The sequence below is a fragment of the Protopterus annectens genome, chromosome 1.part0 (genome assembly GCF_019279795.1).
Source record: "Protopterus annectens isolate FY-2018-M chromosome 1.part0, PAN1.0, whole genome shotgun sequence".
Taxonomy (NCBI): Eukaryota; Metazoa; Chordata; order Ceratodontiformes; family Protopteridae; genus Protopterus; species Protopterus annectens.
The window spans coordinates 119,568,546-119,595,901 of NC_056725.1; the positions used below are offsets into that span (position 1 = coordinate 119,568,546).

At 44.4% G+C, this 27,356-nt stretch overlaps 1 protein-coding gene across 5 annotated transcripts in view; it reads right to left on the reverse strand.

The window, feature by feature from the left end:
* The window catches only part of RMND1 (required for meiotic nuclear division 1 homolog), a 611,103-nt gene that overhangs the window by 394,178 nt on the left and 189,569 nt on the right, over window positions 1-27,356 (reverse strand). For all 5 annotated transcript variants that reach the window (XM_044088165.1, XM_044088420.1, XM_044088253.1 and 2 more), the window contains exon 4: window positions 25,799-25,874. In XM_044088165.1, the coding sequence (XP_043944100.1) occupies window positions 25,799-25,874 (76 nt within the window). The remainder of the gene's footprint in view (window positions 1-25,798; window positions 25,875-27,356) is intronic.

Below are 27,356 nucleotides of genomic sequence, written 5' to 3' on the forward strand. Positions count from 1 at the left end.
CTAGGGCTGATAGACTAGTACCAACCTATGAACCTATGAAATGGAGACAGAAACCCTGAACCTTCTTCGATGCAAAGTTCACCCCTCCCCCCACCAGCCTGTGTCTGAAGCGTCTGTAAAAAGCCGTTGAGAAAGTTGGGGCAAGAGAAGGAGGTCAGGAATTAGAGGAAGCTGTTGAATCCACCAGTGGAGCTCTGTTTTCAGGCAGGGAAGAAGAGCAATGAGAACCTCTAGCGGGTGTGCATGTTGAGATCAGACTGTCTTCAGGTACCACAGAAATGTCCTCATGTGAAGCTTTGTAAAGGGCAGCATGGGAATCATAGAAGCCATGAATCTCAGGAGTCTTAGGAACTCCCTGTCTGAGATGAAAGGAAGAGACAGCAGGCTTTCCATGAAGGCAGAACCTGCACCCCAGAAAAATGTGATTCTTTGATGGGGGTCAGAGTGGATTTTTTTAATAGTGAACCCCAGGCTTTGAAGGAGATGAATGGCCTGCTGAAGGTTTTGAGACAACTGTTCTGAATTAAGAGCAAGAAAGAGGAGGTTGTCCAGATAGGGAGAAACTTGAATCCACTAGAGCCTCAGGAAGGCAATGACAGGGCCAAGCACTTTGTGAATATCCCTGAGACAGTGGAGAGACCAAAGGACAAGGCAGAGAACTGAAAGTGCAAAGAACCTACAGAGAAATGTAAACATTTCCTGTAAAAAGGATGAATACAAATGTGTAGATAAGCATCTTTGAGGTCCAAGGACGCCATGAATAAATGGGGAGAAATCAGGGAAAAGAGTGTCTGAAGGGACAGTATGTGGAAAGATGGCACCTCTAGAAGGTGTTTCAGTGTGAGAGGTCTAGAATTGGTCTCCAAGGACCTTCCTTTCATGGGACCAGAAACATTTTGGAATAGAAACCGCTGCCTCTCTGATCCATAGGAACATTCTGGATGGTGCGTTGTAAAATAAGTTGTTTTAGGAGCTGTAGGAACAACTCCAGCTGACTGGGAAGGGGGCTGTGGAATTTCCATGATAGGAAGGAGAGTCTTCCAAGTCATGAAATATCCTTTATGAATGACGGCTAGGACGCAGTAGTCCCGAGTGACGTTTGCCCAGGCTGGAAAAGAAAGGGAGAGGCAAAGCGACAGAAGAGTACGACTTGGAAGAGGATGGTGATTGACAGAGAGAGCTAGGCCCGACCTAAAAGGGATGGTGTGCTGGAGGAGCTGAGGCAGAAGATTTTGATGATGGAGGTCTCCTAACTGACTTTTTAGACCTAGAAGCAGGGGTAGATGCAGAACAGGAATGAGTAGGTCTCCTAACAAAGGAAGTTTTGGCAGAGAAGTTCCTATGTATTTTAGGTACAGGTGAAACAAGCAAGTGTTTCAAATCTTGGAGCTCCTTCCCTTTTTCTTGCAGAGTCTTATGTCTGCAGCTGCAGAACCAAAAAAGTGCAGATTTGTCCAAAGTGGTATCAAGTAATTTTACCTTAAAATCCTCAGGAAGAGATTGTAGTCTGAGCCAAGAATGTCTCCCAAGCACAGAGGCAGAAGCAGCAGCTCTGGAAGATGCCTCAACAGCATCATAGCTGCACTTAATGGAATGTCTGGCAACCTGTGAGAAAGCAGCCAAAACAGATAGAAAGTACAGTTATGTACACGTACCATAAACGTAGATGTTCGAGTGTAATCATTGTTGCAGTCATCACCTGTGAGTTATCCCTGCTGTGTAGACCTCGGTTGGCCCGAATACACGTCAGGTCGTCAGTGCTATAAAGCAAGGCAGCCAAAGTCATTACATCAGTTTTTCTTATCCTAACCTATGAGAAGCATAAGGGAAAAGAGAGAAGTGGTCATGGTGGCTAAAAGCCACCAAGCAAAGCTTATGTCCCCCTAGGGGAAGATGTTAAATGAGGGATGGAGGGAGGGAAACCAAGACTGCAACACTGAATACACTCAAACATCTATATTTATGGTAATTGTACACAACTGTACTATGTTCTTCGTGTTTCTGTTGCAGTCATCACCTGTGGGAGGATTCCCAAAGCTGAGGAAAGGGGTTGAAGGATATGTTGAGTCCTAGGTATGGCACAGGAGGCCCTGCAGAATTGCAGAGGCAAACCCTGCCCTAGACTTAGAAAGAGGGGTAGGTGGTAATGTTTTGTAAAGGTATGGACAGAGGTCCAGGTGGCCGCTTCCAAGATGTCCCTGGTGGGTACTCCTCTGAGAAAGGCAGTGGAAGTGAGAGGTTGCCCTAGTGGAGTGGGTATGGATTGACTTGGGGATGGGTTTTCCATGTAGTCTGTAGCAAAAATGGATACAGTGTGAAATCCATTTGGAAATGGTTTGTTTCGAGATGGACTTCCCTTCTGCCCCTGGGGCAAAGCTTACAAGTAGTTGGTCTGTTTTTCTGAATGGCTTAGTACGGTCCAGATAGTATCAAGAGTTGCCTGTGTACGTCTAGTGAGTGTAGGATTCTTTCCCCCTTGTTTTGACGGTTGGGAAAGAAGGTGGGAGGGTGTATGGTCTGGTTAAGGGTCACATCAGATACTACCTTGGGCATAAAGGAGGGGTTAGTCCTCAGGGAGACTTTGTCCACATGGAAAATGATGAAGGGCTCAACAGCTTGAAGATCCGAGACCCTTCTGGCTGAGATGATAGCTAGTAGGAAGGCAGTCTTTCCATGAGAGGTATTTCAATTCTGTAGAAGTGGCAGGTTTGAAAGGAGGTAAGGTTAGTTTTTCTAACACATAATTCAGGGAGGCCTGATATTAGAAGCCCCTCTGAGGAATTGCTTAATCAAAGGATGAGAGAAGAGGGGTGGGTCTGAATCATAATGGGCTGAAATGGCCGAGGCATGAATTTTAATAGAGGAGAAAGAGAGGCCACTATTGAGCAACTCTGCTAGGTAATCCAGGATGAGAGGGATGGAAGGTTGGGAGGCACTGCCCCCTTTTGATTTTTTCCAGGAGCAGAATCTTTTCCATTTTCCTGCATATGACTTTCTTGTGCAGGGCCTTCTGGCCTCTGTGATGATGTCCATGATCTGTTTGCTTAACCGGGACTCCTTGTTAGTTTTTATTGTATAAGCCATGCTGAAAGATTGAGAGTCTGTAGGTCTGGGTGTAGTACCCCCCCACCGGGTCAGGAGTTCTGACTTCAGGGGAAGCAGCTTTGGGGGCTGTAAGGTCAGGCTGCGTAACAGGGGGAAACCAATGCTGTTTGGTACAGTCTGCTGCAATGAGGATGGCCCTTGGTCTCTCTTCTCTTATTCTGATCAGAACCTTGGGAATAAGGGGCAGAGGAGGATACGCGTACACAAAGAGGGAGTTCCACGTGAAGGTCAAGCCATCCACCTTCCATGCTAGCAGGTGGAACTCCCTGGTGCAGAACCTTTGCAGCTGGTGGTTGAGGTGCGAGGCAAATAGATCCACTTCTGGGGTACCCCACTCCTGAGTGATTTGCGGAAAGATTCCTCTGTGGAGCTGCCATTTCTGGGGGTTCAGTAAGTTTCTCCTTAGATGGTCTGCCAGGGTGTTGTTGACCCCTGGTAGGTATTGGGCAATTAGGTGTAGTCCCATGGAGGTGGCTGTAAGCCAGAGACTCATGTCTAACCTGCACAGGGGTTAAGATTGCGTGCCGCCCTGCTTGTTGATGTACCACATCACTGTGGTGTCTGTTTTTATAAGGAGGACCCCTGGCCTGAGATGGGGTTGGAAGGAAGTCAGAACCTTTTGTACTACCATCATTTCTTTCTGATTGATGTGCAAATAAAGTTGCTGGGCATTCCAAAGGCCTTGGGTACACCTGTCTACCAGGTGAGCGCCCCAAGCAATGTCTGAGGCATCAGTGGTGATGGTCTGGCAGAAGGGTGGTGGATGAAGGGAAGACCCTTGTTGATGGCACAGGTCTCTGCACACCAGAGAAATTCGGCCCTTACTCATGGGATTAGAGGGAACGTGGTCTCTAGGGACTGAGAGCGCTGACACCAAAGGTTCTTTAAGTACCACTGAAATTTTCTCATGTAAAGCCTGGCGAGGGGGATAAGAAGAATGCAAGATGCCATGTATCCCATGGCTTGCAGGAACTTCCTCGCAGTGAGGTAGCTTCTGGAAGCCAGCTGGGTGAAGTAGAGAGGCAGGAAACTCTGCTTTTCTGGGGATAGGAAGGCCATTTGGGATGCTGTGTCTAGCACAGCTCCCAGGAAAATAATTTTTCTGGTGGGGTTTTGTTTTGATTTTTTCTTGATGGTGAACCCTAGGGAAGCAAGGAGAGATTTGACAAAGAGAAGGTCCTGAAAGAACTTTTCTTTGCACTCTGCCTAAACGAGGCAGTCGTCCAGGTAAGGATAAAGCTGTATATTTCTCTGTCTGCAGAACGCTAAAGGCAGGGCCAAGCATTTGTTGAATACTCTAGGAGCAGTGGATAAGCCAAAGGGCAGTGTTGATAGCCTGCTCTGAAGCGTAGGCATTTTCTGCACGATTCCCTGATGGGGATGTGGAGGTATGCATCTTTTAGATCTAGTGTCACAAGCCAGGCATTTTTTGTTAGCATAGTCAGGAGTTGCTGCAAAGTTAGCATTTTGAATTTGGGGACCACCAAGGAGGTGTTCAGTTTGGCTAGATCCAGGATGGGGAGCCACATGCCCTCTTTTCTGGGAACAAGAAACAGTCTGGAGTAAAAACCTTTTCCTGTTTGATCTGGAGGGACAAGTTCTATTACCCCCTGGGATATTAGAGTTTGGACATGTTTCAATGCCTCTGCCCACTGGTTTGGGGGGAGATCTGGGTACCCTCTTGGAAGTGGGAGTTCGCTGAAAGAGAATCTGTAGCCTGAGAAATTATTTTTTAAGACCTATTGGTCCTTGGCTATAGAAACCCAATTGTCTTTGAAGAGGGTGAGCCTTCCTCCTAGTTTTTGATGAGTGAAGGGAGGGCAGAGGGGGAGGGAAAGTCATTGTGAGTGCTAGCTTTGCTTAGAACTCCCTGCCTTAGAGGCGGAAGTGGTCTATTGCTTGCTTCTTTGCTGGCCCTGGGATAGGGGCCTGGTTGGCCTGTCCCTGCAATGCTTACCTTGGCCCTATCTGCTGAGTGCAAGGAAGGCCCAGTGCTTAGAGGGATAGTTCCTGCTGAATCTGGGAGGTTGAACTTGAAAGAAATCTTTTACTATTTGCATAGATTTTGCTTTGTCTTCCATCTTTTAAAGCACTTCTGCTTTTTCCCCAAACAGGCGGTCCTTGTCTAGGGGTGCATCAATAAGTTTAGACTTGTCATGATCAGGGAGAAGTTGTTCCTTCAGCCATGCATGTCTCCTAATAACAGATCCTGTCACTGCTGCCCTTGTTACTTGGCCACTTGACAAGCAGGGTGTAACAATTCTGCCAGCTGTTTCGAGTTGGCACAGTCAGGAGAGGAAGCAATCTTCTGTTTTAATTGTTCCAAAGTGTGTTGTTGATATTTTAACATATGGAACTGACAACTGAGTGCTCTGATAGCTAAGGTTGCAGAGGTGTATACTTTCTTACCCCATCTGTCCAGAGCTCTGGAGTCTTTGTCAGAAGGAAGAGGATTCTTGGCAGAACTAGTCTTAGCTCCTTTGGGTCCCTGTGTAATGGCCTCACGGTCTGTAGCAGGATTCCTATATAGGTACTTGTGAGAATCCAGTACTCTGTAGTACCCGTCAGGTTTACTTGGAGCAGGAGGCAGGGCATCAGGGGCTAAGCTTGATTCATGGAAAACATCATCTACCACTTCCAGAATAGGTGGGATGGCCAGGGGTCTGTGCTGGGGCAAGTCCAGAAACTCTAAGTCTTTTCTTAGACTGTGGGAAGTCTTGAGATTCCCACTGGAAATGTTCCTTGAGGGAATGAAGGGTTTCCCCAAAGGAGAGGTCCTCTGAGGAGGCAGAAGGGATGGACTCCTCTGCATCTGAATCCTCATAAACAGTTAAGGGAGGTTGTTCCTCTTCAAAAGCAGAATAATCAGATTCCTCAGACTCTTGGTCTGTCATAATTTCTGGAGAAGGATGCCTTTTCCTTTTAGGAGTGGGGCCCTGAATGCCTCGGATAAGGGAGATGAGATCCTCCGCCATTTTAAGCATTTGAGCTTGAGGTGGTGGAGCAGTAGCAAGATGGTGGCTAGAAACAGATTTCCTAGGAGTAGCCTGGCTTCTAGGCCTGAGAGAATTCGTCGGTCTGTGAGAAGCGGTAGTCAGATGTGAAGATGTCGGTTTTTGTCTAGAATCGGTAGTGCAAAAGGCCTCCTCAGAAGCCAGTGCCTGCATCGTGGCTCCGGACCCAACTGAGGCAGAGACAGCCAAAGACTCGGAAGACTAAGTGGATTTCTGTGGCATACCGGACTCCGAAAGGGTCTCGGCAGAGGCCTGCATAGATAGCGAGTCGGGCATCAGGGGCTGTGAAAGAGCCTCACTGAATTATAGAGAACTGATGACTTGATCAGCGCTAGCATCGTTGGAAGGCTTAGCCTTGTGTGGCCTGTCTCTATCTTTATCTCTACGTTTTTTCGGAATATCCACAGATTGTTGGCTGATGGATGCCATATTGGAATTCGAAGACGGAACACGGAAATAATTGTCTACAAAAAGAGCTCTACGGTGAATGGCTCTCACATTAAAGAGGGCACAGAACCGGCAATGAGGGATGTCGTGGTCTGAGCCTAAACAAGTGATACAGTAAGAATGAAAGTCTCAGTGTGGGATCTGCTTTCCACAGGCTAGACAACCGTTAACTTTTTCGTTCAGACATTTGTTAGAGCAAGAAAAAAAGGGTCCCCAACAGTGTATTTAGCTTTAGACATTTTCTGCTGAAATTCAACTTCTGGTAGGGACCGACCGGCACTCATGTGAACTGCTTCTGCTACGGGCTCCATAGCAAGAAAGACTGATGTAATGACATTGGCGGACGTCATACTACAGGCGATGGCAGCCGGTGCACAAAAACATTGACTCTGGTATTCGGGTTGACCAAGGGCCATCACAGCAGGGATAACCCACAGGCGATGACTGCAACAGTGAAACATGAGGGAACATCCTGAGTTTTAACCTCAGATTCTGGTAACTGAGCAAGAACTTGAGAAGCCTGAGAAAGCAAGGCTAAGGAATACCTAGACGTGCGAGTCTGGTAATTGCTAGCTCTGATAACTAAAGTGGATGAGGTATAGACCTTCCTACCCAATCTGTTAAGAATCTTGTCTGCCGAAGGACACTTATAAAGAAACTTGCATTCATCTGGCACTTTATAAAATCTGTCTGGTCCATAGGAGCAGGAGCCTGAGAATACAGAGTCTTAGAAGAGGAGGCGAATGCATCCAAGAAAGCTGGAAGGACTGGAGGCATTCAAAGATTCACCCCAGGCAGACATGGACTCATCCATACACTGAGGAAATTAATGGTATGTGTGGCTGTAAATCAACAGCAACCATTTTCTATTCTGGAGCAAGTAACTATAAACATGAATGCCCATGAACTCTGTGACAGCCCCCTGACGTCTGATAAAAGTACAGTTTTGTACCTACCATAAATGTAGATGTTCGAGGATCCACATTGCTGCAGTCCTTACTATTGGGGTAGTCCGCTGTCCAGTCGGCCCGAATACCAGAGTATATGGCTGACGTCGGTCAGGGCGCATTAGACTGACGTCAGTACGTCAGGGTACTAATGCGCATGACCGACGTCATATCCTCAGTCTTTTCTTGCCCCAGATGTCAGAAGACCCTAAAAAGACAAGGCCCAAAATACCTGCACCAAAAATATGTACAAGATATACAAAAATATATACAAAAATATCAGCATATAACCTCACCTACACAACCACCCCTAAACACAGAGGGGAAGGAGGGAGGGTAAATTGGACTGCAGCAATGTGGATCCTCGAACATCTACATTTATGGTAGGTACAAAACTGTACTATGTTCTTCGTTCCACATTGCTGCAGTCCTTACTATTGGGTAGAATCCCAAAGCAGAGGTAAGGGAGGCTGGCAAATCATAAAGAAGTAGGAGCTGACAACATGCCTTGCAAAACAGCTGTGGCAAAACCAGCCCTAGACTTAGAGTAGATAGGAAGGTGATAATGCTTAGAGAAAGTATGCACTGAACTCAAGTAGCTGCCTCCAAAATATCATAGTTCCCACCCCCCTTAGAAATGCTGTTGAAGTGGCAGTAGCCCTAGTGGAATGAGGCCTAATTCCAGCTGGAATCTCCTTGCCATGATGGGAATAACAAAATGCAATGCAAAAGCCAATCCACCTAGAAATAGTTTGTTTTGACACAGGCTTGCCCTCTTGAACTCAAAGCAAAAGAAACAAACAACTGCTGAGACTGCCTAAAATCCTTAGTCCTGCTTAAATAACGCAATTGCCTGTGTACATCTAAAGTGTGCAAAATCTTTTCCCCTTTATTTTGGGGGTCTGCATAAAAAGTAGGCAAATGAATAGTTTGGTTTAAAGCCACACTAGAAACCACCTTAGGCATAAAGGAAGGATTAGTACGTAATGATACCCTATCCTTATGGAAAATCAAGGGCTCTACTGCCATAAGGGCCTGCAACTCAGACACCCTTCTTGCAGAAGTAATAGCCAACAGAAAAGCAGTCTTCCATGACAAGTATTTCAATTCAGCAGTAGCAGGCTCAAAAGGCTGTAGAGTAAGTTTTTCCAACACAAAATTGAGATCCCAAGCAGGAGTAGGAGCTCTACGTGGGGGTCTTATATTCTTTGCCCCTCTAAGAAACTGCTTGAACAAAGGATGCGAAAACAATGGTGGGTCACAATCATAGTGAGCTGAAATTGCTGCAGCATGAATCTTAATGGAAGAGAAGGACAAACCTTTGTCCAATAACTCAGTAAGATATTGAAGAGCCACACTCAAATTAGGCTCAGAAATCTCCAAATTCTTTGCTGTACTCCAAAATAAAAATCTCTTCCATTTTTCTGCGTACACTTTCCTTGTACTAGGTCTTCTAGCTTCCATAATCACATTTAAAACTTGTTGAGGAAGTTGAGACCTGCTGTGTTTCAACACAGAATATGCCAGGCTGTTAGATGAAGAGAGTGAAGCTTGACATTGAGCAGATGACCGTCCTTCTGAGATAACAGATGAGGAATCAAAGGTAAAGGCCATGGAGGCTTCCTTACCAGACTCCTTAGTAGTGGGTACCAGTGTTGTTGAGGCCAATCTGGAGCTATCAAAATCATCCTTGGCTTGTCTTGTCTGACTTTTAATAGCACCTTTGGAAGAAGAGGCAGAGGTGGAAAGGCATACACATGAAGGTTTTTCCAACTGAAAGACAGAGCATCCACTTTCCAAGCTGTGTGATGAAACCCCTTTGTGCAAAACTTTGGCAGCTGGTGGTTTAGTGGAGAAGCGAACAGATCTATGTCTGGAGTTCCCCATGACACTGTCAATTTCTGAAATACATGAAGATCCAGTTTCCACTCGTGGGGATCCATGATTTGTCTGCTTAACACATCTGCTAAGGAGTTCTGTGCTCGGCAGAAACCTTGCCCTGAAGAGTTAGTTGCAAGCTTAGCAGTCTCCCATAAAATCATTGCTTGCCTGCACAGAGGATAAGAATGTGTTCCCCCTTGCTTGTTGATGTACCACATGACAGTTGTGTTGTCTGTTAGAATCAACACCTGCCCTGGAAGAAGTAACTCCTTGAAAGCCATTAATGCAAACTGGACTGCTAACATCTCCTTCATGTTGATATGTAGATGCTGTAGTCTGGCAGGCCACTTGTCTTGTATCCACTTTCCATTTAGATGAGCTCCCAAAGCAATGTCCGAGGCATCTGTCGTTAAAATCTGACTTGCCTCTGGCGGGTCACAGAGAGTCCCTTGTTTAGGTGACATTCCTGGGCCCACCACAAAAATTCTTTTGAAGGCAAGGTATTATTTGAATGACAGTGTCCAAATCCTGGCAGTGCTGTGTCCATACATTTTTGAGATACCATTGTAGCTTCCTCATATGCAGTTTGGCATTGGGAAGCACCAGAATACAAGATGCCATGAACCCTAATGCTTGAAGGACTGTCCTTGCAGTCAGCACGGACTGATGAGATAGTTGATGGAAGTAAAGTGATAGACTCTTTTGTTTGTCGAGGGGTTAAAAGGCCATCTGGGCTGCTGTATTCAGTCTCACACCCAGAAAGCACATGTCTTGAGAGGGTACTAGACTGGACTTTATTTAAGTTCACAGAATACCCTAGGCATCTTAGCACTGCTATAACATATTCCAGATGCTGTAGAAGGTCTTCCTTTTCTTGAGCCAGAATCAGGCAGTCGTCCAAGTAGGATAGATTTGAATTCCTTTTAGCCTGAAGTAAGCTATCACCGGAGCCAGAACCTTTGTGAATACTCTGGGCGCAGTAGATAAGCCAAAAAGGAATGCAGAGTACTGACAATGTGAACTTCCAGCTCGAAAACGCAGATACTTCCTGCAACTTAGTCTTATAGGCACATGTAGGTAAGCTTCCTTGAGATCTAAAGTTACCATCCAGTGATCTTTGCCCAGCAGAGGTAAAAGCTGTTGTAACGTCAACATCTTGAACTTGGGAATGTCCAGATAAGTGTTGAGGATAGATAAATCCAAAATTGGTCTCCACGTGTTCCCCTTCTTTGCTACTAGGAACGAGAATAAAATCCTAGGCCTTTCTGATACAGGGTCTGGCTGAATAGCCCCTATTTGGTGTAACAGAGAAATTTGCTTGTGGGCCTCTTTCCTTTGTGGAGGAGCAACATCTGGCATTCCTTTGAAAGGGGCAATGTATGGAAATAAAACCTGTAACCGTGGTGAATGATATCCAACACCCATCTGTCTTGAGTAATTAAATCCCAATTTTCTTTGAAAAGAGACAGTCTTCCTCCCAAAGGAGCTGCCAGGCGAGAATCTACTGGCAGCTGAAAGGCTGAGTCATTGGGTCTGTTCACGAAAGGACTGACCCCTGCCCTCACCAGAAGTCTGAGCAGGTGAACTCCTGTTCTAGGCCTAAAAGAACCTTGAGCTCTGCCCTACCACGTCTAGACCTACCCCTAGACTGGGAATCATAAGCAGGATATGTCCATCCCTTAGTAGGCCAATTTCTACTAAACTTGGGGGTAACCAATCTGTTAGAATCTTGTCTGCCGAAGGACACTTATAAAGAAACTTGCATTCATCTGGCACTTTATAAAATCTGTCTGGTCCATAGGAGCAGGAGCCTGAGAATACGGAGTCTTAGAAGAGGAGGCAAATGCATCCAAGAAAGCTGGAAGGACTGGAGGCACTGCAGAAGGAGAAGGGACCTCCATTTGCAAAAGACCATAATAGCTCTTCTATTGGTCAGAAATCTGGGAACAATCCCACCTAAAGAATTCTCTTGTTTTATTAATAGTTTCTCCAAAAGAAACCCCTTGAACTGGAGAATCCCCTCCATTTGATTCCTCGTCAGGTGAAACATATTCTAGAGGAGAGGTAATTTGGGTGGAATATGCCAGGGAGCAGACTGTACAACAGAGGAGAAAGTGAAGGCAGGTAGAGGGAGAGAGGTAAATGCTTCAAGGCCATCAAAGCATTAATAGGACTCTGGGAAAATACATCCCAGTCAGACTGTGGAGCAGAAGAAATACTTGAATGTTTAGTTTTTTGTTTCTTTTGGACATGTCTTTCCGATTGAGCAGACAAGCAGAAGGGACCAATGTAGGCCTAACGTTCGAAGTAGACAAAGATGGATCCCCAGCCAGAATAACAGGAATGTCCCCAGAGTCTTCAAGCCCAACAAGCCACAGTTCCCCCATGTCACCCAAAGTGGACGTCTGCAAAGCCTCGGACATGCTGGGAACTGATCCCTTGGTGGCTTCCAAAGAGGTTCCCACTGCAGAAGTAGACTTGACCTCCGACCATACCATCAAGTTTTCACTGACCTCAAAGGGCACACTGGAGGTAAGAGGTACAGCTGAACAGGTTTCAGGCCTTTGTTTGCACACCTTCCTCTTCAACCCTGGCTCAGCCGAAGGACCCCCAGAACCCTCCATAACATCTTTAGCCAGATGTTTTAACCGCTGATTTTCTAAGTAAAGATTTAGAGCCGAATGTCTTGGGTACAAAAGTCTGACAAATAGAACAGGAGTGGTATATGTGACTAGGCCGTAACAGAAAAGGCAAAGGTCATGGCTATCTTTATGTGGAATTTGCCTTCCACACTTACATTTGCCCTTCTTGGATGACATGAACAATAACAAATGGCAGTAGCAAAAAAGCAAATCCCCAACGGGGCATTTATCTGAAGATGAAGCTAGCAGCAACACATGGAAACTGACTGCAGACCGTACATAGTAGGCAACCTTCCGAACGGAAGCAGAAAAGTTCTGTGGATGGTACGTGTAAACGTTCCTTTTATGGATGATATTGTCAGACCATACATGTGGCATCTCATGTGTTGGCAGTGGCTGGAAGCTTTTGTATGTCGGACATCAGGTCATAGGACAGAAGATAACCCAATATGTAAAGAATACTGCAACAATGAATAGACGGACATCCACTGGTTTAAGCAAAAGTAACCCAAAAGTAACGCACTTTTAAGTTACTAAAAAAGTAATATATTACTATTACTAGTTACTATTTTGAAAAAGTAACTAGTTATATTACTAGTTACTACAAATTATAACATATTATATATTGCAATATAATACTCCCATCACTGGTAATAAACACATGGAATGTAATACGATAAATTAATATTCCATACCTATGATGTCTTTAATTGCAAAAGAGCTAACTATATGCACTCACAGTTCTGCATTTTTATGGGAATGGTTAAGACAGTGGGGTGAGGGTTGGGCAGTAAGGCTCTTATTATTTGAACATCTGCTGTTAAGGTGGACATACTAACACAACTGCACTAGGTTCATCATACAGCTACAGATGCAAGAATTTGCTATATTAATAGGACAGCACCAAGTGACATACTCAAGCTTCCAGTAATGGAAGGATGGTTTTCAATAAGTCTCAAAAAACTGCTGAAGCAAATCTCATCCAGCCTCTAATGGACATTTTGTTTGGAATGTCTGGAGAATGTGTGGATGGATGTCTGTGTAGCAGACCCAGTCATGGTTTGGGAAAATTTTAAAGTTTATAGTGCTAGCTACTCACATGTTACAGTAAAAAAAACTCCCTAGTCAAAGTTTGTTGCATTTTTCATAACAAAAGATAAGTTAACAGTCTGACCATATTTTCCTTTTATAAATGGCATAAAACAGCTCAGACAGTTGCAGTGCTTTAGTCCTTTCAGTGTTGCATCTACAAATCTGCATATCCACACTATGCTCAAGTCTCACACTGTTGGACAAATGGTTAGATTATCTGAAAAAAAAAAAACACTGGATCTTCTCTTTAAGCAATGTGCCTTGTAAAAAACTGTACAAAATGTTATGTGTTGGAGTCCACAGTTCATAAACTCTTTGGGTAGAGGTGACTGCAACTAAGAAAATTGTTTACAAATGAAGATATCAGAGGTCTGCGTTACACAGTCTCAAAAGGAGGTAGAGTTACTGTATCATTTGCACAGTTTGCATCCCATGCAGGATCTACAGCCTGTCTTGGAGGCTTCATATGAAGGTGTAGGTGGATACATATTTAGAGAGAGGCAGATATGGTACACAGAGAGTAGATCAAGCCAGCCAGCATTATGTAATATAGTAAGGTATGCAGAATCTTAAGTACTGAACTGGAAGACTGATGCATATCTTTATTTTTATGCCAAAAGAAAATCCTGCATATTCAGACAAGAATATTTTTTCTCAAAGTAGAGGTTTCAGCCCCTTTTAAAATACAGAACACTAAAGAAAAAATATGGGTGCTTGGCACACTTGAAATTTGCATACAAAACTTTGCCTTCTTGCAGTGTTCACATCTTGCTTGAATGATGAAAGCTGAACTACCAGCATCTGTTTTAAAAGGGTGAAAGTGTAATTGCATGACAGCACATATGCACCAGAATCACAGATCTTCAAATGAGAGGATCAGTATGATTCCTTATACTTGGAAGTTAGTCAAATGTGGATGCTAGTCCTTCTGGCTTGACTTTTAGAGCATTCAAAGATTCACCAGGCAGACATGGACTCATCCATACACTGAGGAAATTAATGGTATGTGTGGCTGTAAATCAACAGCAACCATTTTCTATTCTGGAGCAAGTAACTATAAACATGAATGCCCATGAACTCTGTGACAGCCCCCTGACGTCTGATAAACTAAAGCTGCATCAAAGATGAAGCTGGCAGAATCATGCTAGCTGAGCTCTTGGTCAGAAATTTACTCTGAAGATGGGAATCCCAACTTTAGAAAGGGGATGCCAGTTTTCTACCTTATCTCCACAGAGGGTCAGATATATTCAAAAATAATAGCTGGTGTAAAGTAGGGAAGTCCAATGGCTCAACAATCCACTTACTGGAAATTCTATGGTTATGATATATGTACTCAGACAGTTGCAGGACTCATCACAAGAATCAAAGTTGTAGTACAACTCCTTATGCATTAACTGTGTACTAAGGCAGTTAGCTATCCAAGCAAAGTCCTGGCTCAAGCCCAGGGTGGTAGTTACAGCGTACCTTGGAGTTCTACAGAAGCCAAATCATGAAGGGTGATTCAGGCAGCTGCCTCCCAGATGTCCTAAGTGCACACATTCCTACAGAAGGCTGCAGTAGTGGTGGCTTCCTCAGCTGCCTCCCAGATGTCCTAAGTGCACACATTCCTACAGAAGGCTGCAGTAGTGGTGGCTTCCTCAGCTGGCTCTCTTGTTCTTTATCATTATCGTCACAGTGGCTGCAGTAGTGGTGGCTTCCTCAGCTGGCTCTCTTGTTCTTTATCATTATCATCACAGTAAAAGGTAATACAGCTGGCCAGCCACTTAGGCTGGGTTGTGTAGCTATGGGTCTGGTTAATTTTCCTGTTCTAAAACTGCATAATATCTTAGTTGCACATGTACGTTCACAGACTTCAGAATGTTTTCCTCTTTGCTGGAGGGAGATATTAAACAACAGGCTGGACGGTCAGATCAGAAACCACTTTAGGTATGAAGGATCCCGGCTGGAAGTTCAGGGATTCCCCTGGCAGAGATTACACCCACTGGTAAACCAATTCCAGGAGAGGAACTTTACAGAAGTTGAGCTGTTTCAAATGTTGGGAGGTTGCAACGTTTTCAATTACTTAATTTCAAATTCGAAGGAGTAGGGGATTGCTGTCTGACTGCTGAAGTCAATTATATATTTGGGGTGCAAAGGGATAATTCAGGATGTCAGACTCACAGGACAACACTGCCCAGTAGTTCTACCAAGTATCGTAAAACAAAAGGTCAAAGACAGTTGTTGGTTCTGCTTGCTTAGCATTGCACCAGAAAGATCACTTCCATTCAGCTAGGTAAGATTTTCTGTTGTCAAGCTGTCTACCTTTCTCTAGAAACCATACTGAACTCCTTTGAGAGATGATCTCTGATGGGGAGGAGGCTGAAATCATCAATATGGTAAATGATCAGTTACTCTTGGGTGCAATATGAAGTAATTTTTTTTGAGTCAAAAAGATGCAGTGGGAGAGAGGCCTCCATACTAATCTACACCAGATGGGGCAACAATGGTAGTCCTGATAAGAGGTATGCTATTAGAATGAGCCTTGTATTTAGGAGTGCCTCTGCAAAGAGAGGGATGGGAGGGAAGGCATATAATGACCTGGTTTCAGTGTGTGGAAATTACATTTGCTGCCCATTCTCCCCTGCAGAAGAATTGCCTTACTTAATGGTTGTCTTGTGAAGTAGGCACATCTCTTTGGGGTTTCCTACTTTTTCAGTACAATCCAAAAGACATTGTCCAGCTGTCATTTATACAGCTTGTTCAAAAATTTGCTCATGCAGTTTGCCATACTATTCTGCTTGTTTCATGGTACACCATGTATAGTAATGGCCCAATTTCTAATCTTGCTCCTGAGTCATCATGACCAATCTGCAGAATGGGTAGGAGGCAAGTCACTTCTTGTTTATTGAGGTTCTGTGTCACAGTGGTATTATCATCCACTATTTTGGAGTGTCTGAATGAAGTTCTGATACAGAAATCACTAATGAAAACCATTCATTTCTTCACCTTTGTGTTTGGATCCATCTCATTTTGCTACCTCAGGTCCAAGCTTGTTTGAGTATAACCAGAGATGTGTGTTGTCAGGAACAGAGCTGGCTTTGGAACTAAAAAAGGAAGACCTGGAGTGGTGAGGACGTGTGTGCACATTACACTAAAATGCTTTCCTTATAGCTGGACTAAAGGAAATTTGCTGTCTTCAAAGTCTAGGAATGTTGAGGTTTTTGAGGTACTACTACATTTTTCATGTGAAGATTCACCAGTGGAAATAGCAGGATTGAAATAGACATGTACCCAGTGCTTTGAAAAAGATTCTGATTGCCAGATGGTTCTTCTGGACCATCACAATGAAAATCTATGGCAGGAGGACTATTTTATCCTGTGGCAATGACACTCTGTCTGTTCTTCTATGTAACACTGCATCTCGAAAAGGTCTTTGGTATTGAATGGAGTTGGGCTTGATTTTTTGCAGACTGAACGAGTCACCCCCCCCCCCCCTGTTGCTTAGGGAGACAGAAGTATAGTTCAGAAACCTCTGTAGCTTGCTGCACCACTGGACGGCACAGTGATGCAGTGGTTAACGTTGTTTCCACACAGCAAGAGGTTCTCCGGTTCGATTCTTGGCTGGGGTGCCTTCTGTGTGGAGTCTGCATGTCTTCCCTGCATTCCCGTGGGTTTCCTCTAGGTGTTCAAGTTTCCTCCCACAATCCAAAGACCTGCGTCTGGAGTGTTTCTCCCTGGGTCTCCACTGAAAATAGGCTCTGTCTTAATCAGACTTTCCTGGTCAACAAATATTAAATAAATAAATAAATAGCTTCACCTCTAAAGTGGCCTGCAAAGCATAATTTAGGAAAGAGTAGATGTGAATCTCCCTTATTCTGAGGTAGCTAAACACTGCAGTTGAGCAGCAAATGTAGACACAGGGTATAGTGGAGAGGTCAAGTGAGAAAGAAGCAAACCAGTAACGACTGTTCTTCACCAGAAATCTGATCAACTGCTTGCAGTCCTTGTAAATAGGTTGTGTACGTAGGCATCCTTCATATTTAGGTTTGTTAATAGTGAACCCTTGAGTAGTTAAGAGAGCAAGAACAGCATTACACAATGCACTGTAAGAGACTGGAGAACAGAAAAAATATCACACCACAGTAATTCAGGCTTACAGTAGGAGTGGCTAAAAGAAGGACAACAAACCTTGCCCAGCTCTTAATCAAGCTTGTAGACTCTCTGCTAGAAAGGGGCACTTTGAAAAGATGGTCAAAAGCAAAAACAACTTTTTCAGAATGATTTATATGGTGTTGTCCCCCCCAGCCCTATCTATGTGAGACCCTGCCTGACGGTTCTACTACTTACAACCTACTGGCCCATTTATTCCACTGAGGTGGAAACCTGGCATCCTTGGGTTAGGAAAGGGCCCTACAATTCATCAAATCCTGTCCAATAAGTCTTGGATTTTTACCAGAGTCACAAAAGGTGGGGGTAGTGGTAGGTAGTGGGTCAACTTGATGGCTATTTGGTGTGACCTGCCCTCCTTCTCCTAGGTTGTTTTGGACTGTAAAAACTACTTGGGTGGAACAGGAGGCATGCACGTATACTTGCACATCACACAGACACACACACAGACACAGCTTCCTAGCTCATCATAAATGCCCTTACCCATCATAGGGTATCCATGAATAAGAAGTTATGTACCTACCATAACGTTCCATGTTAGTTGTCTTCTTCTCGCCTTCTTTCTTGCTGGATGGGTTCGGAGCCGATCCTCGGCTCCGACTCGACCAATACTAAAAGCTCGAGAGCTAATTCCACCTGCTCAAGGCTCCCCTATATCCCACAATGCTAGGCGGTAACTACTCAGATCTCGTTTGATAGCTATACCAAGCAATCCTAGTCTCCATAGAATGGAGTAGGGAAACCCACCTCAAAACAATTTGCGTAAAGGAAAGGCAGACCTCAGTAAGGATAGAAGAGGTGGAAAAACGTGCGGGAATGACAACTTTCAGAAGAAAAAAACAAAATGAATTACAGTCGGTCTGTCCAGGCTTGGGGGAAGGAGGGTGGGACGCAAGAAAGAAGGCGAGAAGAAGACAACTAACATGGAACGTTATGGTAGGTACATAACTTCTTAATGTTAAGTTGTCAATCTCGCTTTCATTCTTGCTGGATGGGACCGCGTCCCTAGCACCTTATCCCGGGTGGCCTATCTGAACAGACTCTTGAGAACAGTGGAACCAAAACTGGCACGACTTCTGGAAACCATGTCCAATTTGTAATGTAAAATGAATGTATGAGGAGAAGCCCAGGTGGCTGCTGCACAAATTGAATCTATTGGCAGCCTATCCTGAAAAGCTACGGATGTAGCTAATGCCCTAGTTGAATGAGCTCTAGGTCCTGAGGGTAGTTTTTGATGTCTGATCTCATAGATGAAGGTTATTGTAGAGGTGAGCCATCTAGAGAGGGATAATTTAGTAACTGGAAGGCCCAATTTACCTTCCGCATATGACAGAAACAATTGATCAGATTTCCTGAATTGTTTAGTCCTGTCTAAGTAATATCTAAGTTGGCGATGAACATCCAAAAAATGTAGCTTTTGTTCCGACCTGTTTGAATAGTTAGGAAAAAAGACGGGAAGATCAATAATTTGGTTTAGGTTTATTTGAGAAGAAATTTTAGGCAAAAAGGATGGATTAGTACAGAGGGATACCCTATCTTTGTGAAAAACTAAGTAAGGAGGACGACTGCACAGAGCATGGAGTTCGGATACCCTTCTTGCTGAAGTTATAGCTACCAGAAAAAGTGTCTTCCAAGAAAGCAACTTCAGAGAACATGAAGCCGCCGGCTCGAAGGGGGGAAGAATTAAAGATGCCAGAACCAAGTTCAAATCCCACTGAGGCGGGGGATCTTTGATTGGAGGCTTAAGAAGAAATACACCCCTTAAAAAGGCTTTACAGAGTTTGTGAGCCATGATGCTAGACTCTGAAACACCAACATAAAAATTTGATATGGCAGCCAATTGAACTCTAATGGTTGATGCAGAAGATCCTAAATGAAAGAGTTCTGCTAGAAAGTCTAAAATAGACTGGATAGGTGCAGTAAAGGGATCTATGTTTTTTGATGTTGCCCAAAAGGAAAAACGTTTCCATTTGCTAGTATAAATCTTCCGGGTAGAAGATTTATGAGAGGCTATCAAGATATCTCGGACCGAGCGAGATATTGAGGGAAGCCTGGCTAAGGTTGGAATCGGAGAAACCACGCCGTGAGGTTTAGAGAAGGCAGAGATTGGTGCAGCTGACCCGATTGGTGGGTTATCAGATCTGGTAATGGGTCCAAATGCCAAGGCTGCTCCAAAAGGTAATGATGAAGAAAGGGAAACCATATCTGTCGAGGCCAGTAAGGGGCAATGAGGATCATAGTCACTCTCAAGGCGATGGCTTTCTGAATTAGTTGAGATATCAGTGGAAAGGGGGGAAAGGCATATAGAAGTCCCCGGGGCCAATCGTGGACTAGAGCGTCTCTGGTGGGATGGCCTGGTAACGGGAAGAGAGTGAAGAAGTCGTGACACTTGCTGTTTTGGGGAGTAGCAAAAAGATCGCAGCAAGGCTGGCCCCATCTTAGGAATACTTCTTCTAGAACTGATTTCTTTAGAGACCACTCGTGGGGCATGAGAATTGCTCTGCTCAATTTGTCTGCAATAACGTTGGATTTCCCGGGAATGTGCGTTGCTATCAGAAAACGCTGAGAAGAGATCGCCCATTGACAAAGTAGGAGTGCCTCTCGACATAAAGGGTATGATCTGGTTCCGCCTTGTTTGTTGATGTACCACACTACGGACATGTTGTCCATTTGAATTGCAATAGTCCCAGTGGGAAGAGAGTCGTGAAGGGCTTGCAACGCTAAAAGCACTGCTCTCATCTCTAAGACGTTTATGTGCAAGTGGCACTCTAAAGGTTGCCACGTGCCCTGGACTGTCCTGCCCTGATAATGCCCCCCACCCGATCAGGGAGGCGTCTGTTGTCAACGTGGCGACTGGGGGGGGGAGAGTGAAGGGTCTTCCTCGGAGAAGTTGAGGTGATGTGATCCACCAATACAGTTGATTCTTGCATGCTTGAGTTATCAATATGGTATGGGACATCGGGAGCTGTTGAAAGGACCATTGAGTAAACAGCATCCATTGGAGGATCCTCATGTGAAAGCGAGCTAAGGGGAGAAGGGGAATAGCTGCTGCCATGAGTCCTAGTACCTTCAAAACCAGTTTGGCTTTGACTTTGTTGCATTGTAAGAGAAGGGAAACTTGGTTCCGAATGTCTGACACCCTCTGCTCTGTGAGTCTGGCTGAAAGATTGAGTGTGTCTAAGGTGGCGCCTATAAAGACAATAGATTGACAAGGCGACAAAGCAGATTTTTCGAAGTTTATCGAAATGCCTAGAGCTTGGCAAGATTGAATGGTGAAGTCCCTGGATAGGAGAAGCTGATGTCTGGTGGTGGCGGTAAGGAGCCAGTCGTCCAAATATGGAAACATCTGGAATCCTTGACGTCTCAAGTGAGCCGCGACCACTGCCATGCATTTGGTGAACACATGGGGGGCTGTAGTGAGACCAAAGGGCAGGGCCCTGAACTGGTAGTGACTGGCTCCCAGCCTGAAGCGGAGATATCTCCTGGAGCGTCTGTTCATTTTGATGTGGTAGTACGCGTCCTGAAGATCTATCGAGCACATCCAATTGTCCTGACCCAAGAAGGGTAGAATGGACTGTAGCGTGACCATCCTGAATTTTGTTTTCTTGACAAACTTGTTTAAGTAGCTGAGATCCAGTATGGGTCTCCAGTCCCCTGTTTTCTTTGGTACCAAAAAGAATTTGGAGTAGATTCCGGATCCTTGCTGGTCTGCCGGGACTGATTGGATAGCTCTTTTTGATAGCAGCTTTGAAATTTCTAATGCTGCTTGTTCCCTTAGACCGGTTGGAACATCTGGAAGGGATCTTTGGTTGGGTTGGGATGTGAATAAAGGGAATTTTGTAACCCTCGGATATGATCGACTGTACCCATTTGTCTTGAATAAGGGAAAGCCAGGCTTTTGGGTACAGTGATAACCTTCCCCTGACTGCCTCGAAGGTGGACAGCTGGGCAGCCCTCAGGGGTGCTGAAAGGGTTTGTCAGAGAACATTTCTCTGCTACCCTGGTTTTGGACCTCCTCTGCCTCTAGGGGCGTCTATTATTATTCCCCTCTGCCTCTAGAGGGAATCGCTGTGCGTCAGATGAGACTCCTGGGATTGTTTATGGAACCACATCTTTCCTCCCTTTGACCTTTGGGATAGGGTCTAGAAGGGTAGAAAACGGACTCCTACAGCAGAGAGAGTCTTACCTTCTACCTCGCACCTGGTCAATGTATCCTTCACCTGTGGACCAAACAAGGATGATCCATCAAAGGGAGAATTGGTGAAGGACGCCTTGAAAGGGTCCGCAGTTGCATAGCCGCATCCAGGTGTGACGTCGTGAGGCAACACCTGTGCTCATGGCTCTACTCGCTCCATCTGCTGCATATGAGACCAGCATGGAGGAGTTAACGATGGAATTTAGGGTTGCCAACTGGGAGTTCATTGTATCTTTGAATCCCTCAGCTGTAGGATCCTTTATCAGTTCACCCATATCCTTGAGTAAATCTCTCTGGAGATGAGTGAAGTGGCATAAGTAGTTCAGCGACTGCATTGAAAAGGTCGCTGATGAAAACATCCGCTTGCCGTACCTGTCCATGGTCCTAGATTCCTTATTAGGAGGATGGACAGGAACCGAAGGATCAGCTAATTCCTTCTTTGTGGCCGCAGCCACCACCATGGCATAAACAGGGACACCTTTGGATAAAAAATCTTTGTCTCTGGGGCAGTAATAAATTTGGATGGTCTCCTCGGGGTGGGTTTCACTGAGTCAGGAGCCGTCCAAGCCCTCCTTGCCACCACTTCCATAAGGGGGTCAAAGGGAGGGGACACCCAGGAGATAGAAGGACGAGAGCCAAACGCCTCAAGATACACTGACTCATCCTCCGAAGGGTTAAGGGCTGGCCAGTTCCCCCTCTGTTTCAGGATTTCAAGGATGTCAGCAAAGGAGACATCCTCAGAGGGGGATCGAGGGGAACCTTCGGATTCCTCTAAGTCAGTGTCAGAGGTGATAGACTCAGGGGAGTCAATGTGCTTCCTCTTGCACTGCCTCTTCCTAGGGGGGATCTCCTGCAGGGTCAGGAGAGGCCTCGGAAGAGGAGGAAATTCCCAATGGGGAAACTTGAGGAGTTGGCTCTCTGCGGTCTGAGACAAGGGGGTGAGTAGAAATCACCGCAGGCACTGTAGATGGAGGAGCTGAAGGAGCTGACTGTGGGGCAGAACCTGGTTCTAGCATGCTCCGCATGACCTCGAAGGCACCCGTCAGGCAAGGCCCGAGGCCCCCGCTCCGAAGAGACAAGGACCTCCCCCGGCACCGACAGAGACGGCTCCGAAGCCGATGTCGGAGCCAAACTCACCAACGCCGAAGCCCTGAGAGGGAGAGCGGGGTCGGACAAGGGTCCGATGCCACTCGCCCCCTCGGAGCCGACGAGGGAAGCTCGGCCGAGATCCCTCAAAGAGGAGATCGGAGCAGACGACGGAGCGAAATGGAAGGTATCGGATCCGGCGCGACCAACAGTCATGGCTCCGACAAGCCTTGGCTCCGAACTCGAAGGAGTCGGAGGAGGAATATATTGGGGAACGGGAATAGCCACTGACTGGTGAGTCGGGCTATGCAGCATTTGGGCCAGTGCCTCAGACTTGAGAAGTCTACTCACTACCCTTTGCAAATCATGGTCGGATAATCTGGAAGACCGTGAGGAATGAGTTTTGTGACTTCGTTCGAAGGAGAGGGATCCTGGCGCGAATGCACGGATCCGATAGAGGGGATCTGGACCTCTTTCGATTGTGGCTCGATAAAGGTATCGGAGCCGACAAAGTTTTATCAGCCTCGGCTCCAGGCGGAGCCGAGGTAACAGTATGGGGCTTAGAAACATTGGCTCCAGCCGGAGCCGATGTCGAAGCCGACTTAGATTTCTCAGCAGTCGACTCTGGAGCAGGAGCCGCGTGTTTAGAAGTTTTTGAAGGCTTCCCGACACAGACTGAGTCGGGGGGCCTTCAGGCTTTAATAAGCCCCGCAAGATGAGCTTATTCTTGCGTTCCTGCAGGACTCTAGGGCTAAACCCATGACAAAAAGCACAAGTGTCCTGCAGGTGCAAAGGCCCCAGGCAATACACACAAGAAGTGTGACTGTCTGTCAGAGACATTTTCTGACAGCACGAGTCACACTTCTTGAAGCCTGAGACCTTGTCTTTAGACATAGTAAAACAAGAGAGCCTAACACACACAAACACACTACAGACACTCTCTTTAGAAATATATTAAAATAAATTTTAAGGTTAAACCACTAACACACACACACAAGCCCTTACAAAAAAAACTAATTTAGTAAAGGACTAGGGGAAGGGAAGGGGCCGAAGGCCTAGAACAAGGAAAAAACGGGAAAAGGGGTACGACAAACAGGGGTCGATTTGTCTAAATTTTTAAATTAAACTGAAAGTTATGTATTAAAATTAAAAAAGGGGTTTTTAGAAGTACCTAAAGGTAAAACTGTAACTAACCTGCCTGAGCCGATAGAAAACGCACCTCGTCAGCTATAGCGGCAAACGAGATCTGGGTAGTTACCGCCTAGCATTGTGGGATATAGGGGAGCCTTGAGCCGGTGGAATTAGCTCTCGAGCTTTTAGTATTGGCCGAGTCGGAGCCGAGGATCGGCTCCAAACCCATCCAGCAAGAATGAAGGCGAGATTGACAACTTAACATTTTATATTTTGCTGAACAGAAATATGAAAATTGACTACTTATCTGCAACAAGCAGATGTGGTTTTAGTGAAATATGGAAACACATCTAAAGCAGTGAAACAGCAGTGCAAGACAGACTACTGTAAAGAATCACTAGATAAAATATGGAGTTTAAACCTGACACTGGTGTAGCATGTAATATATTGTCTGAAATACTTTTAAAGATTTGAGGCTTGTAAATACTCAAGACAGAGATATGTCCACACTGTTAATGTATTCTGCTGCCTGGTAGCAGTATTAGGGCAGCAATTACTCACATGTTAGTACAAGTTTAAAAACTTGCGATGTCTTTTTCAAATAGCTGCATTTACAGAAGTTTATTTAACCTAATATTTTGAGTCATGTGGCTTGTGAGAAGCAAAGAATGGTAAAATGAATTCAAACTGTGAAAGCAACAATTGCATGCAGTCAAAATTGCTCACAGATACTATGTGCAGAGAATTACTCACACTTTCATACACACAGACTGGAATTGCTCACAGATACTATGTGCAGAGAATTACTCACTTTCATACACACAGAGGTGACACAGTGCAAAGCCACAGTAGTGATATCCCATGATTATGCTGACTTGTTTATGAGATTAGGAAGCCGGACAGAATAATAACACATACAAGTAAAATCTGATGCTGTGCCAACAGACCATGCTTCCAAAAAGTATCTATGAAATGATACTAAGAAGGCAAACTGCATGGGAACTGAAGAACATGCTAATTGTACAAGTCTTGAAGAAGTAAAACAAAGCCAACAGAGTGGGTGAATAATATTTTCAGTGGTGTAAAGACAAGATTCACCAAATATGTTTTTATGAGTCAAGATTTTATGCTCCTAAGTGTATGTTGCAAACCAAGCCCATGCATTATAGTCTATGTCTATGCACAGGAGCAAAAAAAAAAAAAAAAAAAACAGAAAAAAAGATACTTTAATTTTAAACTAGCAAATTGAATGTGACATTGGTAACAAGCAACTGCTACAGTTTATTCAGCTGAAAAAACATTATTTCTTTTTAAAAGTGTAGCAAACTGCTGGCTACAATTTGGCCAATAGTTGTTACAATTTAGGTCACACACTAGCACTTCAGTTCTGATCACAAATGGAATGCTGGCAGCCTAATGCTGGTAATGCACTGCATTGAAGAGCGATAAGCATTTGCTGATCATACCCTCCCCCCCCATAATTGTAGCCTGGAACAGCTGTCCCCCTTTCCTAGCTACATTACTGCAAGCAGGTGCCAAAAAATGGAACAGGAGCTGCAATCTCCAAACAGAACATCAAAGTTACCCATAGGTCAACAGCATTTACAGGTGGACTAATGACATAAGCACATATACAAAAGGAACTGTTACCAGTAACATATGCAAATCATTTTCACAAAGTTCATGTAAAAGACACATCCTAGACTGCAGATAATGTTACTTATTCTAGAGAAATCGTATTGCCTGAATAAAAATGAATTTGAGAGGTATAATTCAACACTGGCAACAGACATTGCATAAGCATACACTGTATTTCAATTGCTGACAAAATGGTTCCTTACAAAACATAGGTTCACTATACACACACATTTACGCGCACACAAAATAACCATGTGAAAAAACTGATCCCGGATCCTGAACCAGCCACTCTTTTGCTTAACCTACATATAGTACGTACTAAGAAGCAAAAATCTATGTTTATGACCAATAAAATGTTAAAGTTGTGTACTTCATAAGACAGCAAGAAGAGACATAAATGGCAAATCAAGGAGGAACCAACTGGAAAGAAGTTACTACTTTATGGAAATGAACAGCTACAAAGAACTGTCTTACCTGAAGAAAAATATAAGTCCATGATCATTTGGCTTTGCAGTGTATTCTGTGCCAATTACCAAAACATTTGCTGCATCTATAATATAAAACAAACTTTATTTACAGTAACTACACAGCTTTAAAAGAAAACTAAATCTAATCTCAGAAACAGTACTTCACATATTAAACACAGGCCTCCTTTTGTATGAGTGTTTTAACTCTTAGCACTATTTGCAAACTGTTCACTAAAACAGTTTAAAATCAAAATTGCTGATCATTTATCTGCAATAGCAATGGCATCTAGCAGGGCACAGTAACCAAGACCGTAGCCAAAGTATGACAAATGGAAGTACAAAATAGTCTAATAATAAATAAACAGCTCTGTATGAATATGAAGGCCTACTTATAATTAATGAAACAGCATTTAGTGCAGCCACTATAAGACTTATTTTCAAGGTGGTAAAAAAATCTGGCTTTGATTTTAAGAACAAGTGTGATACATATGCTAAGCTCGACAGCAGTGTACAAATTTTAAGCTCTGGGTAAAAACACTGGCAGTGGCCAGTTTGCTGGCACAGTGTCAGGGTGTTATACTAAGCTGTCACCATTCTATGAGTAAATACAGACTCCTGAGTCTGGCACTGAAGGGCCAGCCAGTGGAAAGTGGATAGCTCTCTTTTACAGAGGCAAGAGTGTTACTGCTATAGCTAGGGCACCATCTACTGGACTGTAGGTTAAGGTTCCCATGGATACACATGCTGCTAAGTGCTAGTAGCAGATGCCTAGCATTCACAAACAAAGTAGGACAGTGAAATATGTACAAGGTGTAACTGCATGTTCCACACAAATGTGCTTGTATTAAGAAAAAAATCTCCTTCTCAGCTAAAAAATATGACGTCTCCTTTCTGGGCACTGTAGGAAGGTCAGTGTTGGAAGTGAAGGCAAAAAGAAATAAATAACAAATTTAGAAAATATTGGAAGCCAGCAAATATTTCGAGCCACTGACTCCTGCAATCAGCCCTAGGCGAGATAATAGCAGCAAAGGGTCAGTAGCACCCTCCTCCAACATGCCATGTTATGCCTGGAGAGCTCTAGTCTGGAAGTCAGGTGAAATGAACTGGAAAGCTATAATTCAACTTTGGCAAGCAAGTACTGCAAAACAGTAACAAAAGATGGTTTAAGGAAGGCTTGAGGGCTAAAAAAAGAAAAAAAAAAAAAAAAAACAGAAAGAAACAAAGACGCATCCAAATCAGCAATAAAAGTCCCAAACATATTGGCAGCTTGTTAAGAAAGTAGCTCTGCATTCAAAACTAAAAAGCTCCTATTAATGTGAACAAAAAAAAAAGGCATATTAAGTGATGACTAACCCTAAAGAAAGTTAGAGGTACTGATGTAAGAGCAGATTTTCAAGACAGGCCATCACAGTTGCATTATAATAGCTGGAGTCTCCCCAACGAGATTCATCAGGTGGTGTGTTTTTTTTTTAAGTAGTCAAAGGCTCTAGCCTCACCACAGCTACAATAACACCCTTCCCCCACCTCACATCCCCACACAAGAGTAATGCCTGCCTCTTGTAGCT